The 12,500-nt window shown below is 46.6% G+C and overlaps 2 protein-coding genes across 8 annotated transcripts in view; both read right to left on the reverse strand.

Moving 5' to 3' along the window:
• Positions 1-9,403, reverse strand: part of unc79 (unc-79 homolog, NALCN channel complex subunit) — a 34,993-nt gene extending 25,590 nt beyond the window's left edge. For 2 of the 4 annotated variants that reach the window (XM_073927707.1, XM_073927706.1), the window contains exons 1-7: positions 9,331-9,403; positions 6,411-6,531; positions 4,627-4,940; positions 584-754; positions 387-482; positions 242-297; positions 30-159 (exon numbers count right to left, since the gene is read on the reverse strand). In XM_073927707.1, the coding sequence (XP_073783808.1) occupies positions 30-159; positions 242-297; positions 387-482; positions 584-754; positions 4,627-4,940; positions 6,411-6,531; positions 9,331-9,352 (910 nt within the window). In that variant the 5' untranslated portion in view covers positions 9,353-9,403. The remainder of the gene's footprint in view (positions 1-29; positions 160-241; positions 298-386; positions 483-583; positions 755-4,626; positions 4,941-6,410; positions 6,532-9,330) is intronic. The other 2 variants (XM_073927708.1, XM_073927709.1) reach the window with 2 other exon arrangements.
• Positions 9,404-10,793: 1,390 nt separating this feature from the next.
• Positions 10,794-12,500, reverse strand: part of LOC100329344 (putative E3 ubiquitin-protein ligase UBR7) — a 9,468-nt gene continuing 7,761 nt past the window's right edge. For 2 of the 4 annotated variants that reach the window (XM_073927719.1, XM_073927721.1), the window contains exons 7-11: positions 12,279-12,358; positions 11,933-12,094; positions 11,580-11,739; positions 11,366-11,427; positions 10,794-11,202 (exon numbers count right to left, since the gene is read on the reverse strand). In XM_073927719.1, the coding sequence (XP_073783820.1) occupies positions 11,134-11,202; positions 11,366-11,427; positions 11,580-11,739; positions 11,933-12,094; positions 12,279-12,358 (533 nt within the window). In that variant the 3' untranslated portion in view covers positions 10,794-11,133. Of the gene's footprint in view, positions 11,206-11,365; positions 11,428-11,579; positions 11,740-11,932; positions 12,095-12,278; positions 12,359-12,500 lie in introns of all 4 variants that reach the window. The other 2 variants (XM_073927718.1, XM_073927720.1) reach the window with 1 other exon arrangement.

The following is a 12,500-nucleotide window of genomic DNA, read 5'->3' on the forward strand; positions in this document are numbered from 1 at the left end:
TGGCTGGAGTAAAGAGCAGCAGATCTCACCGGTGTACTGCAGGCCTCTGTACTCGCTGATGGCTCCTGGAGGCTTGAGGTTGGGCCAGTAGTGGAAGAGCATCTGGACGGCGGGAGGCTTAACTTGGGACGGGCCGTAGGATATGACGTAGAGAAGATCCTTTACAAACACAGCAATCACTGAGTCCACCAGAACAGCTTTTCAAAACATCTCCAAAAACACAGCAAGAGCCAAGCCGTACCTTCCACACTTCCTGCTTGAACTTCATCAGACACTCCAGCAGCTGACAGTGATATACTGAAGAGCAAACATGCAGACGATTAGAGCACTGAAACTGCTGGGACTGCTAGAGCTGTCTGTTCAGTGTCTGACAGATGCGTCTGTACCTGGATTGGAGGTGTACTGCATGGCGATCATCAGCATGGAGCAGGCCGACAGATTGACATACGCTGGAACGCCACCTTCTCTTCTGGTGGAACCCACTGCAACACAAAACTCCTTCGCTTAATCTGAGGGACCAGCGGCATGTGGCTGTACACATGTATTACTGGCTCAAACTCTGCAGGGCTGTGGGCATACTCACAGATGGCCATGGGCAAGAAGGACGTGCTCAGGTACTCTATGATGTCTTTGTGCAGGAACGGAGGGAAGGTGGCTAACGTGGAGATCATGGTGTAGGGTAAAGTGCTGAGAATATCATCGCTAAGGAAAGGCAGAAGGCATGTGGTGGTGTAAAATATGGCCTGCCCCAGATCTGAAACACAAGCAGACGGAGCAGTGAGCACCACAGACATTCACCCAGCCTTTCAAACCATCTCTGAACACTCGTCTGTCTACCGTAGGGATGCACCAAATGCTCTGCTAGTGACTGAAAAGGGCATTTTCAAGAATATGAGCTGAACAAATGCTGCTGCACCCGTGTTTACCATGCAGGTCTCACTCTCTGGATGAGGAAAGCGCTGCGCTATGAAACCCATTCATTTCAATGGTTTACTCCGTGGTTGGTTTGTTGATGCGCTGACTAAAGCACAAGAGCAGCGAGCGCTCCGTTGACCAGCTTGCACACGCAGTGGGTCAAGGTTTAAAATAACTCTATATTCGGCTCCATGGATATTCCACTGACGTACACAAATAACTATCCGTGTATGAACCACACATGCTCAGTGGAAAAGCAAAGCGGGCTCAAATAATGCAGCGACAGGACATTTCTAGTACCTGTTCTGTGTGCTTGTTCCAGCTGTTAGTAATAATACTGTGACTTTCATGGTAATGTTGGTAAAATGAAGCCTCTCGATTCATTCACTGTCAATAAATGGGGTCAATTTTATTGGCTTGTGAGTTTTAAAAATCAGTTAATCTGTCAAATAACATTTACATAAAAATAAGAAGAAACTATTACATCGCGTTGGTTTGGATTTTGTTAGCTAGGTGTGCAGAGAAATGTTGGTTTTGTGATTGTAGTTTTGGTGCATCCCTATAGAGTAAAGATGTGTTCACTTCACAGCTCCAAACACTGCATCATGAAAGAGATTCTAGCAGGACACACATGTTTGTTTACTCGTATTGAAGACGTTGTTGTCCAGTCAAAGCTCTCTGTCGAGAAGAACGGCGAACGCTTTATTTAGATGCATCATTTATCATGAAACAATCGACAGAATTCTTCAAGCTTGTTCAGATTACATGATTGGTATGGTCACTTACGAGTCCCTGTGTCAGATTATGTGTTTCTGTCTCGATACAATCCTAACGTGTCGTGGCTCCCAGACTACATATTGCTTCACGATTAACCATCACGTGACGTCTATGATGCTTGCTCTGTCATCAAGAATCCACATTGACTATAGATGTCTCTATAATTCTCTGATCTGCTACTTTATCTGATGATAAGCAGAACTCCTCACCAGGCTGCAGAAGTGCCTCAGATCCCCATCACCTACATTCACCCTTTTATGATTCTGTCAGGGTAGTCCAGTGATGAAAGCCTACAATACCTGATTAAAGTCTCATCACTGAACCGTCAGTAATGTCCAGTATAGAATATAAAGTCCTGCTGCAGTGGAGACAGAATGAAGATTGTGTCTGACTCCATCATGAGCTTGGAGGACTGCATCCATACATCTCTGACATGACTCACATCACTGATTAATAAAGTAATCTGGAATGAAGAAGAAAGCCTTCAGCAGGATCCCAGAGTTCATCAAGAGTCTCTGTGTTCATCTTCAACACCTCCTCCTCCATCTTACCACAGACATGCTCAATAATGTTGATGTCTGGTGACTGGGCTGGCCAAACCTGGAGCACTCTTTGCTTTCAGGAGCTTTGATGTGGAGGCTGAAGTATGAGGAGCGCTATCCTGCTGGAGAATTGTCCCTCTCCTGTGGTTTGTAATGTAATGGGCAGCACAGATGTCTTGATCCCTCCGGCTGCAGGTCTCTCGCACGCCCCCATACTGAATGAATGTAGTGAGTGTACTGTTACTACACAAAGCTTTCCTCCATGTCATGTTATGTGCTCTTACTGATCAGTGTCATCCATGGAGCAGAACTCATCATGGATAATGGGGACAGTATTTAAACATGCTAGACTTTCTACATTGCGATGCAATGTTGCAGACATGGCGTTGGTCGACGCAACATAAGAATAAATAATTAAATCTTGCGCCCTGATGCCCATGAGTCAATGATGAATCTCAAAGACACCTCACGTTAAGTAAGTAATCAGTCGTGATCAGGACCGAATTATGTAATCCGAACAGGGCTTAAGATGTCAACAGAAACCAACTGCAATAGCAGGACCAGCTGAATGACGACAGCAGTGATTGTCAGCGGACTCTACACGCAGTTACTCATTTTCACCTAATCTCCCACTGGTCATATGTGGGCTGATAAGTCAGCCGGGGTGATAATTGGATTCTCTTCATATCCTGAGAAACGCATCGAGGGGACGGTTCAACATTTATTCACACTCATGTCTTTCCAACCCAAAGAGTAACTGTAGGAAATACTGCTAACCAGATCCAATCCACTGACTTCAATGGCATAAACAAAACACAGGAACGACTATCATCGAGTTCCTCTAGGGCTGCACGGTTAATCAAAGGACACGTTCATGCACACTGTGGCAGTAAAGCCGGCTCTGCGTTCAGTAGTAAATCTCCAGCAGCTGCTTTCAGATCAGTCCCGATCCGCTCTTTATGCTCACGATGGAAGGTGTGTAAGGCCTGTAAATTATGGAAGCTACTGATTTTAAAATACTGAAATCAATTTGCTAAAGAGCCCAGCATCCCTCAGTTTGAGATGGAGCAGTGTTTACTCACAGAGCTGTAGTTCAACAACAGGCTGGGGAAAGATTGCTGAATCCTGAAATCAGAGATCCTCATTCTGCGTTACGACAGCTGTTGCGTTGCGTCTCAGTGATCTCCAGCTCTGTGTAGCCATCACATCTGAATGCATGTGAATATAGCACATCTAACAATGCCCTAACTCCTAAATCACCTCGTAACCTTATGTTTGAAATAAATCAGTCTGTGCGAAGGTATCATAGTAGTGTTTGCCAGAGGTTTCCTCACTAGGGAGTTGAAAACATCTGTATTACCACTGAAAAACCCAGAACTTGGTCACGTGAAGCACATCTTGGCCAATCACATAGCGGCTTTTAGTCTCCTGCCCAGAGAATGCCATGGCAGCACCACTAGCATTAGCAGTTATGCATTTCATGGCTAATGATTTCAGGCTTGCCTTCAACAGGCTTTGATTAAATCCCCTGCTCTTTTTGATTGGCTGCGTCCAAAATCGTCTACTACTCGATTAGGTACTACATCTGAGTTTACTACACACCCATTAGAAAATGCATTCTGTATAGTATGAACAGTGAGCAGTGAATGATAAGAACTTCTACATTCACCTTTTGTCATGATCACATGACCTACCCATCAGTGCACTCTCACAGTGCATTATGGGATAGCATAGCGTCCATCAGATGCGCACTTCAGAATCCTGCCGGAAGTAGTAGGTCATCCGGGTACCTCTCACCTACTGTTTGTCCAGATACTTTAAATTCAGACAAACTACTATAACCTACTGTATAGCAGGAGTCATCAACCCTGTTCCTGCAGAGTTCAGCTCCAACCCTGAACAAACACACCTGCACCAATCGATGACGACTGAACAGCACTTGATCATTTCAGGCAGGTGTGTTTGATATGGGTAGCAACTGAAACCTGTAGGAAGGTATCTCTCCAGGAACAGATTCGTGACCCCTGCTATCTTCAGTATGGATGTCTGCAGTTTGGGATGGATCCCTACAGTCTCTTGTTTGAGTCGTATCTGCAGTTTCTGCATGAGAGCGCCATCTGACCTTCTGGAGGACATTTACTGCTGATCTCAGAACTGTGCTTCCGGACAAGATGTGCAGGAGAATCTTTTGCGGAAACGTGGATTTCATTTCAATGATTTGAGCAACCCTGTGTTCACAAACCAGTGCCATGAGAGCGAGTGAATGACCAACTAAGACAAGCATGTGAATCTATCCATATCTGGATCTCAGATCAGCTGAGGATTGGCTGGAAAACAACGTCTTATTTGCGAGCGATTTTACCGATATATGTGGGCAGTGTGCGGGACTCACCGTGCTGACCGTGCTGCAGCAGGGGCACCAGGTCAAGCAAGGTGACGAGGGTGGCATAGAGCCCCTGATAGTCCAGAGACGGGTACTCTGAGAGCTGAACCTCCCGACTCTGCTGGGTGGCACCACCCCGGTCGGCCGGGGCGTCCCGCAGAACGCTGTAAAGGAGGGATCGAGTAACTGTAGGGTTGATGGAACTGACTTGTGGTCTTAGAGATGGGGTGAGTGGGAATGGCACAGGAAAAAGACACATGGTCATGGGCACGGCCAAATTGGAAGCTTCCTGGCTCTCCTTTCTGCCTGTACGGGACAGGATGCTGCTCCGAGGGAGGGGTGGGGGGGGAACAGGGGAAAAAAAGAGACAACAAAGACACAAAGAAACAGCACATTACATTGAAATGGCTCTACAGAGACAGCGTAAGTAGAAAAGAACCAAAACCAGATATTCCCCACATAGGATGCAGTGTCCCTGCAGTCTTTTGGACGTGCCAGGATGGACTTGGGCTGGTTTGCTTTAGGGCCGAAAGGCAAGCGGGCACCAAACGGGCGCTTGCAGACCTAGCAATGATCACTGCATCTCATGCGTATCTGGTGACAAGGAGCAAAACTATAAAAAATGGCATGTTTTCAGTGGCAGCCCCGTACTTCGCCTTTGACACACACGCAACGCGCCCTCCGATTGGCCAATCCTCGGAGGACGAGCGGCGCGGGTCGCTCAGCAGGCCAAAGAGCCGGATGGGAACAGATCGAGCAATGGAGGGGCTGTCAGAGATGAAAGCAATCTCGAAAGATTTGGTTTTGAGGACGATACAGAGATGACACTTCAGAAACATGCTTCAGCCAGTAATAAACATGTATGTGAGGTTAGACTAAAAGCTCCCTGGTCACAACACATGTTTATTGCACCGTCAAAAAGAATGTCTGTATGTAGATACATTATGATACTGCCTCAGTATCATTTCGGGGGGGAGAGAGAAATAATGGTTGGACAGGCATATGGATTTCAGTTCTAACAGAAATGTAACTAGTCTACGGCTGGGAACACTGTAATGGAAAAGGAATACACTGGTTTCGAAAGCGATGTCTCATGTTTGTGGAGGGATGTGGAGGGTGTTAGTGTGGCCGCTGTCCCCTGGCTACATCTACCTAAGCAGGAATTTGGTCTGGGATGGTCTTGGAGGGAGAGGAGAACGTAGTTTGATGTACGTTACATAAAACAGGATGCAGTTCTGTCTCTGATCAATGCTATAACATGCCAATCCCTGCCCTGGCCGGCAATGAGAGGTGGTTTAGACTGCAGAATGCTAAATGACAAGAAAAACTCTAGGACATTTCAAACCCACTGCAAAGTGTGGATATCCCTGCATAATCAATCACAGACATATTTCATATCGCTGACCATAGAGGACCTTAAAGGATCCTGTGTCACACAAACACTGACAAACAAACACATGACAGGAATCACACACACACACACACACACACACACACACACCTACATTAGCTTCTCATGGAGCACGTCTCCTAACGCATGCATTCTCATTAATATAAGATGGAGAAGTGTGCTCTCGTGTAAAGGTCTATAACTCATGAGTCTACACAAATCTGCTGACATTTAAAGACACAAACTAAGGACAAACAGAAACATTAGTGGAGTCAGGACTCGCTGCTGTTTGTCTCTGATTAAATCTTTAACTCTAGACTGTAAAACACAGAGCTCTGATGTCTGCATGTGTCTACTGTGCAGTGTTTGTATTGTTGACCTATTTCCAGTGTAGTGCACTTACCTGAGCAGGGTCTGGGAAAAGTATTTCAGAGTGTTTGCAATGTCTGTTCCCGATGGCACTGGATAAATATTGTGAAGCACACGGTTGTGATACTCTTGCAAGTATCGAATCTTAGAGCCAACTAAACAGAATAAGAGCAGAGTGACACACAATTAACACTCATCACTGTTCAGCCGGTCACACACTGCAAACACTTCTGAGTTCAAGACAACAGCATCAGGTCAAGTCAAGTCAGGGGTGTCCAAACTCAGTCCTGGAGGGCCAGTGTCCAGCATATTTTACTTCCAACCCTAACTAAACACTCCTGAACAAGCTAATCAAGCTCTTACTCGGTATACTAGAAACTTCCTGGCAGGTGTGTTGAAGGAAGTTGGAGCTCAAATATGCAGGACAGCGGCCCTCCAGGACTGAGTTTGGACACCCCTGCTCTAATGTGTTCCACAGTGCTTATAAACAAACATAATCAGAGATGTGAACACAACACTGGACTGAAGAGCCCTTTTAAACCTATAGATAATGCTAATCTAACTACACATATACACTACATACTCAACTACACACATAACATACGGCTGCCACGTCAGATATTGTGCATAAGAGGTATTTAAGGTTGAAGGAACCCAGTAGTGCCGCATGATTGTGTGCTACAGTCACAGGTGAACACTGTTTTCCTGATTGAGTCCTCTAAGACGGAGTGCAGTGCATGTGGAGAGTAGAGTGTGTCTACAGGTGGTTTGTCAGGCCCACTCACCTGCGTGAGGCACACTCAGAAATGCACAGGGCTTTATGGAGATGTGGAGTGAGGGTATGAAAGTGTCTGGAGCACGAGTTTGAGTTTCTCCACATCAGACTGTTCCGAGAGCTGCTGGACGCTGGATCTCTGGTGGCAGATTGAGTGTTTGGAAGGCCAGTCCGGCACTTCTATCTCTGACCTCAGGTAAAGATGCCGCTGTTTATCTCTCAGGTGGATTGCTCTCTTACTAACCTATGATAACTCAAGATTTCCTCTATAGGTATCCCAGAGTGGCCGAGGATGAAACTCAATGCTGTTGAAGACTTGAAGGCACCCCAGCACAGACCTCATTAGCTAACACTGAGCGGAGGGATACATCATCTGCAGTCTGCTAAACATAACAACGTGTGGAGTGTGGAGGATCAATCCAGTGGAGATCATGTGAACACTAATGTCCAGTTCACACCAAACATGACGCCATCAGCGAGTACCTTTACATGGACACCAATAATCTGATTTTAATAGACGATACTCTGATCATGAGTCCACCAGGTAAACAGCAGTTTTTAATTAATATATGGTCATAATGGAACTAAAGGGGAATCAGATGAAGACGTGTGGAGTATGCGGAGTGTGGAGTCCTCCAGCAGTCTTTACTTCATACTCGCATCCAGTAGCTCAGAGTGTGCGGCAGGAGGCAGGAGTGAAATGCTCCTGAATGAAGGAGATTGTGCTGAACTGCAGCTAAAGTCCGCAAATAAAGAAGTAAACGCCCGAAGGTGCAAGACACCCTGGAGGAAACGTGGACAGGTAATGTGTAAAACAGATTCAAACAGCAGCTCATGCACACAGCGTCATCATATTAATGTCTCACTCAGATTAAAGCAAATCCTCCATCACTGATGTCCATGCAGACCTGCTCATTGGCATGGCTTCACTGACAGCAGAGCACCTGGACTCAGGTGAGGGTCCGGAACACTAATGGACCCCCAGCAGTTTGATTGACAGGTCAACTTTTGGCAAACCACAAGAGCATTACTGCCACCTGCTGGAGCTTCAGACCAGAGCATATCTCCCTCAGAGAGCCCTCTCCACACCGCCAGCAGAGTGTAGTGAACAAGACACGATCAAGAATTACTCTGTGTGTCTGGAATCTTCAGGGGTTTCACCATTTCTGTGCTTGTGTGGAGCAACTGAATCTCACCATCATTAAAAATAGATATTTGTATTAAAAATGACTCTGGATGAGGGCAGCACAGTGGCACAGTGGTCAGCACTGTGGCCTCACAGCAAGAAGGTCACTGGTTCAAGTCTCAGCTGGGTTAGTTGGCATTTGTGTGTGGAGTTTGCATGTTCTCCCCGTGTTGGCGTGGGTTTCCTCCGGAGGCTCCGGTTTCCCCCACAGTCCAAACACATGCGCTATAGGGGGACTGACCAACTACACTGACCGTAGTGTATGTGTGAATGAGTGTATATGGGTGTTTCCCAGTACTGGGTTGTGGCTGGAAGGGTATCCGCAGCATAAAACATTTGCTGGAATAGTTCGACCCCTGATGAATAAAGGGACTAAGCTGAAGCAAAATGAATGAATGAATGAATGAATGAATGAATGTGGATGGAACAGCTTTAGAGTGAGTCAGTGATGAGGAAATGTTGATTTGAGGTGAGCTGGCCCTTTAAGACGGACAGGTTATTGATCAGACAGATGAGAGACTCAACAGCGCCCCCTATACAGTGATCAGCGCACATATGCAAATAAATCAAAATATAACCCGTTTCATCTCAATATCAGCACATTTATATCGAGGATCAGATGAACACACACACACACACACACACACACACATGATGGAGGATGATCATCAGTTTCTGCTGCAGTGATTCTCCGATCGACCTTCAGGAGGAACCGCAGATCAGCGTCTGACACGGCGAACACACACACACACACACACACACCCACACACTACACTACACACTCACACACACACCTTGATAGGAAGAGTGTACATGCATCTCTCTGTATCTGTGTGTGTGTGAGTGTGTGTGTGTGTGTGAGTGTGTGTACGTGTGTTTTCATCAGCGCCGCTCCCATTGAGCGCGCGCACACACACACACACACACGCGCACAGATGAAATGTCCTCTTATCCTGCATATACAGCAGTAATGATCATGAACGCGGTACTCACACTGCTCTGCTTTGGTGGACATGATGGAGAGCCACTTCTGTCCGTCACAGATGATGAGGATGAGGATGAAGATGAGGATCAGGTGAAGCGCTGGACCAACCGGAGCTCAGGAGCCGTGTGTGTGTGCCCGCCTTCAGGAGCGCATCATCACGGAGACCAGCGGCTGTGTGTGTGTGTGTGTGTGCACCTGTAGAGCTGCACTGATGATGATGATGATGATGATAAGCTTCCTGCTGCTCCAGAATACACACATACGGGTATTTTACAGTGCTGTACGCGGGGAACTCTTCACCCACAGCAGTGTTATGACACCCGGGCACGGTATAAGAGCTTATGTGTGCTCATCACCGCTGTGTACAGTGACATTAGCTGAATGACCTCCTCTTCAGTACAAACACAGCTCCTGTCTGACTTTGACATGTCCACATGAGATTATCCAGACATCGGCAGTCGTCATGATCTGTCCTCATCATGTCTGTGGTGGTGAGGTATTGATCACTCTTCTGATCACCTTTATTTAGTGAACACACTGAATGTGTGCTGGAGATGTCTGCAGATTGTCAATATGATGTTTATAACAGCATCACTCATGTGTCATGACATGTTCATAGTCAGACAGCAGCATCTCTGCATTTACACTGAGATGTACCTGCAGGAGCTCTGGAGGCTGACATTAGGATCAACAGACCGTGAACTGGCGGACCGGTTAGTCTCATACAGGCACGGAGAGCTTCCTGCCCGTTATCCGTGTTCACGGAGACACCCAACAGGCCCCTGCCCACCCTGAACCATTATCCAGGAGCTTTACTTCTCATTACTCTGGCTGCAGACGCTTTCTTCTTTTCTTTTCTTTTTTATTTGCAAAAAAACAGTTGACAAGTTTGTAGAAATATTTTGTTTACAATACAGAATATGAAACACATTATCAATGAGAGAGAGAGAGAGAGAGATGAATAAAGAACAAGATATAAACCTGAGGGTCAGACATTTAAGAATAAATCACAGGATGAAGTCATTACAACATCAGACTGTTCTGTTTGCTCTCCTATTTTCATTCATTATTTTCTTGTCGGCTTCAGTCTCTTATTAATCCGGGTCGCCACAGCGGAATGAACTACTGCTTTCCTATTTTAGATGAAATCAAGTCTAAATAATCACTGTATTCTTGCCAAAACACAGTCAAATATAGTGTGGTATTAGTAAATCTGCATTTGTGGATATGGAATTAGCAAAGAAAATAAATTAAAATTATAACAAAAGCAGCATTTCTGCTATTAGAGGCAGATTCACAATCACCAGCAATAACTTCTTTACCAGTAACAGAGGAACTGTTTCCAGAACTGCTCAGTGTAATCACTCCTGAAATAAAGGAAACAGTTTCAGAGTGAAGCGGACAAAAGCAGCATCTGACGTCAATATTAGAGTGAAACTTTGACAATAATTGCTTATAGGATAAACCTTGATCAGTTTAAAAGACACTTCTTTTATTAGCGGGACACTCCCCATCATAGATATACATGTGTGTGTGTGTGTGTGTGTGAGTGTGTGTGTGTGTGTGTGTCTGGCTCGAGATGGTCACAGTCCTCCACTGCAGCTTCGTCCCACATTCATGTCAAAGGAGCGCTACCCTGTACTAAAATGGCGGCTCTATTGACGCGATCCTTCCAATAGACAACAACACAGTAGACGACATCTAATGCAGATATCTATGGCTGAGGGTGCAGTGCTCCTCAGTCTATGATCTGAAACGGCAGCAGCGCAGCAGCAGAGTCCTGATGTCCAGATGTTCTGTTCTGCTGATCTTTAGTCCAGCCGTCTCCTCTTTCTGTCCCGCAGACCCTCCAGAAACTCCTGCAGACCCTCAGGAGTGAGCTGCTGAACACACACACACACACACACACAGTCAGACACACGCTTTACCTGATACCCTCTCTCTCACATGAGTGTCAGAGTCACACACACACACACACACACACACACACACACACACACACACACACACACACACACACACACACACACACTTTCTGCTTACCTGACTCTGCTCGGAGCACTGCTGGAGAAACTCGCACAGCTCCTGCTTCATTTCATTCAGCCCTGCAGAAGGAACACACACACACACACACACACACACACACACACGATGGAGACAGGCCTGGGCACAGTTCTGATAGTTTAAGTGCACTGTTACTGTAGATTGTGTACTGTATGCCCAGACACGACAGTATTACATGCACACACACACTTACTGTAGAGTGTGTCGAGCTGCTGCTGGTGTGTGAGTGTGTTCAGACAGGACAGCACTCCTCCTCCACTCCTCAGCGCTTCAGTCTTGGCTCTGTCTTCATACGCCAGCACAGTGTCCGACTCGTCCAGCAGGAACTGAACACCTGACGCCACATACATCCGCTGAGAACACACACACACACACACACACACACACACACACAATCAGTCATACTGTATCAGCTGGTGAAACGTACACTCTGATGTCTACAGTACTGTGAGGGTGGAGGTGTGTGTGAGTGAGTGAGTTTCTGTGTGTGTGTGTGAGTGTGTGTGTGTGTGTGTGTGTGTGTGTGTGAGTGAGTGTGTGTGTTACCTTGCAGTCGGTGCAGGTGCAGAGTTTGCTCCTCCAGTCGTAGGGCCAGAAGACGGAGCCGTGCTGATCAGTGTGTGTTTCTGTGTCCTTCAGCTTAGTGAACACACACACACCAGATCCAGAGCACAGCGGAGAGGCAGCACACACTCCTGCATCTGCAGACTGATGAACACACACACATGAACACACTGCCTGCATGCTGGACAGACTTCATGCTTGCACTATTGAGTGTCTCTCTCTCACACACACACGCATGCACGCACGCACACACACTTACTCACACTCACACACACACACACACACTCACACACACACACACACACACACACACACACACAGGTCTCACCGCCGCCGCTGCCTCCTGCTGACAGCACACACTCGCTGCAGTTGTTTCCCTGGAGGACACTGCACTGTTCACAGCAGACACTAGAACACACACACACACGAAGACGACATGTTAGACACAGATGCTCCACTCACTCACTCACTCATTTCCCTTCCTCTTAGTCTCTATGGGGGTCATTGTGGGGGATTGTGTGTAGAATGTTCAGGAAATCAGTCCATTTCA

Source organism: Danio rerio, chromosome 17 (assembly GCF_049306965.1).
Source record: "Danio rerio strain Tuebingen ecotype United States chromosome 17, GRCz12tu, whole genome shotgun sequence".
NCBI classification, from domain to species: domain Eukaryota; kingdom Metazoa; phylum Chordata; class Actinopteri; order Cypriniformes; family Danionidae; genus Danio; species Danio rerio.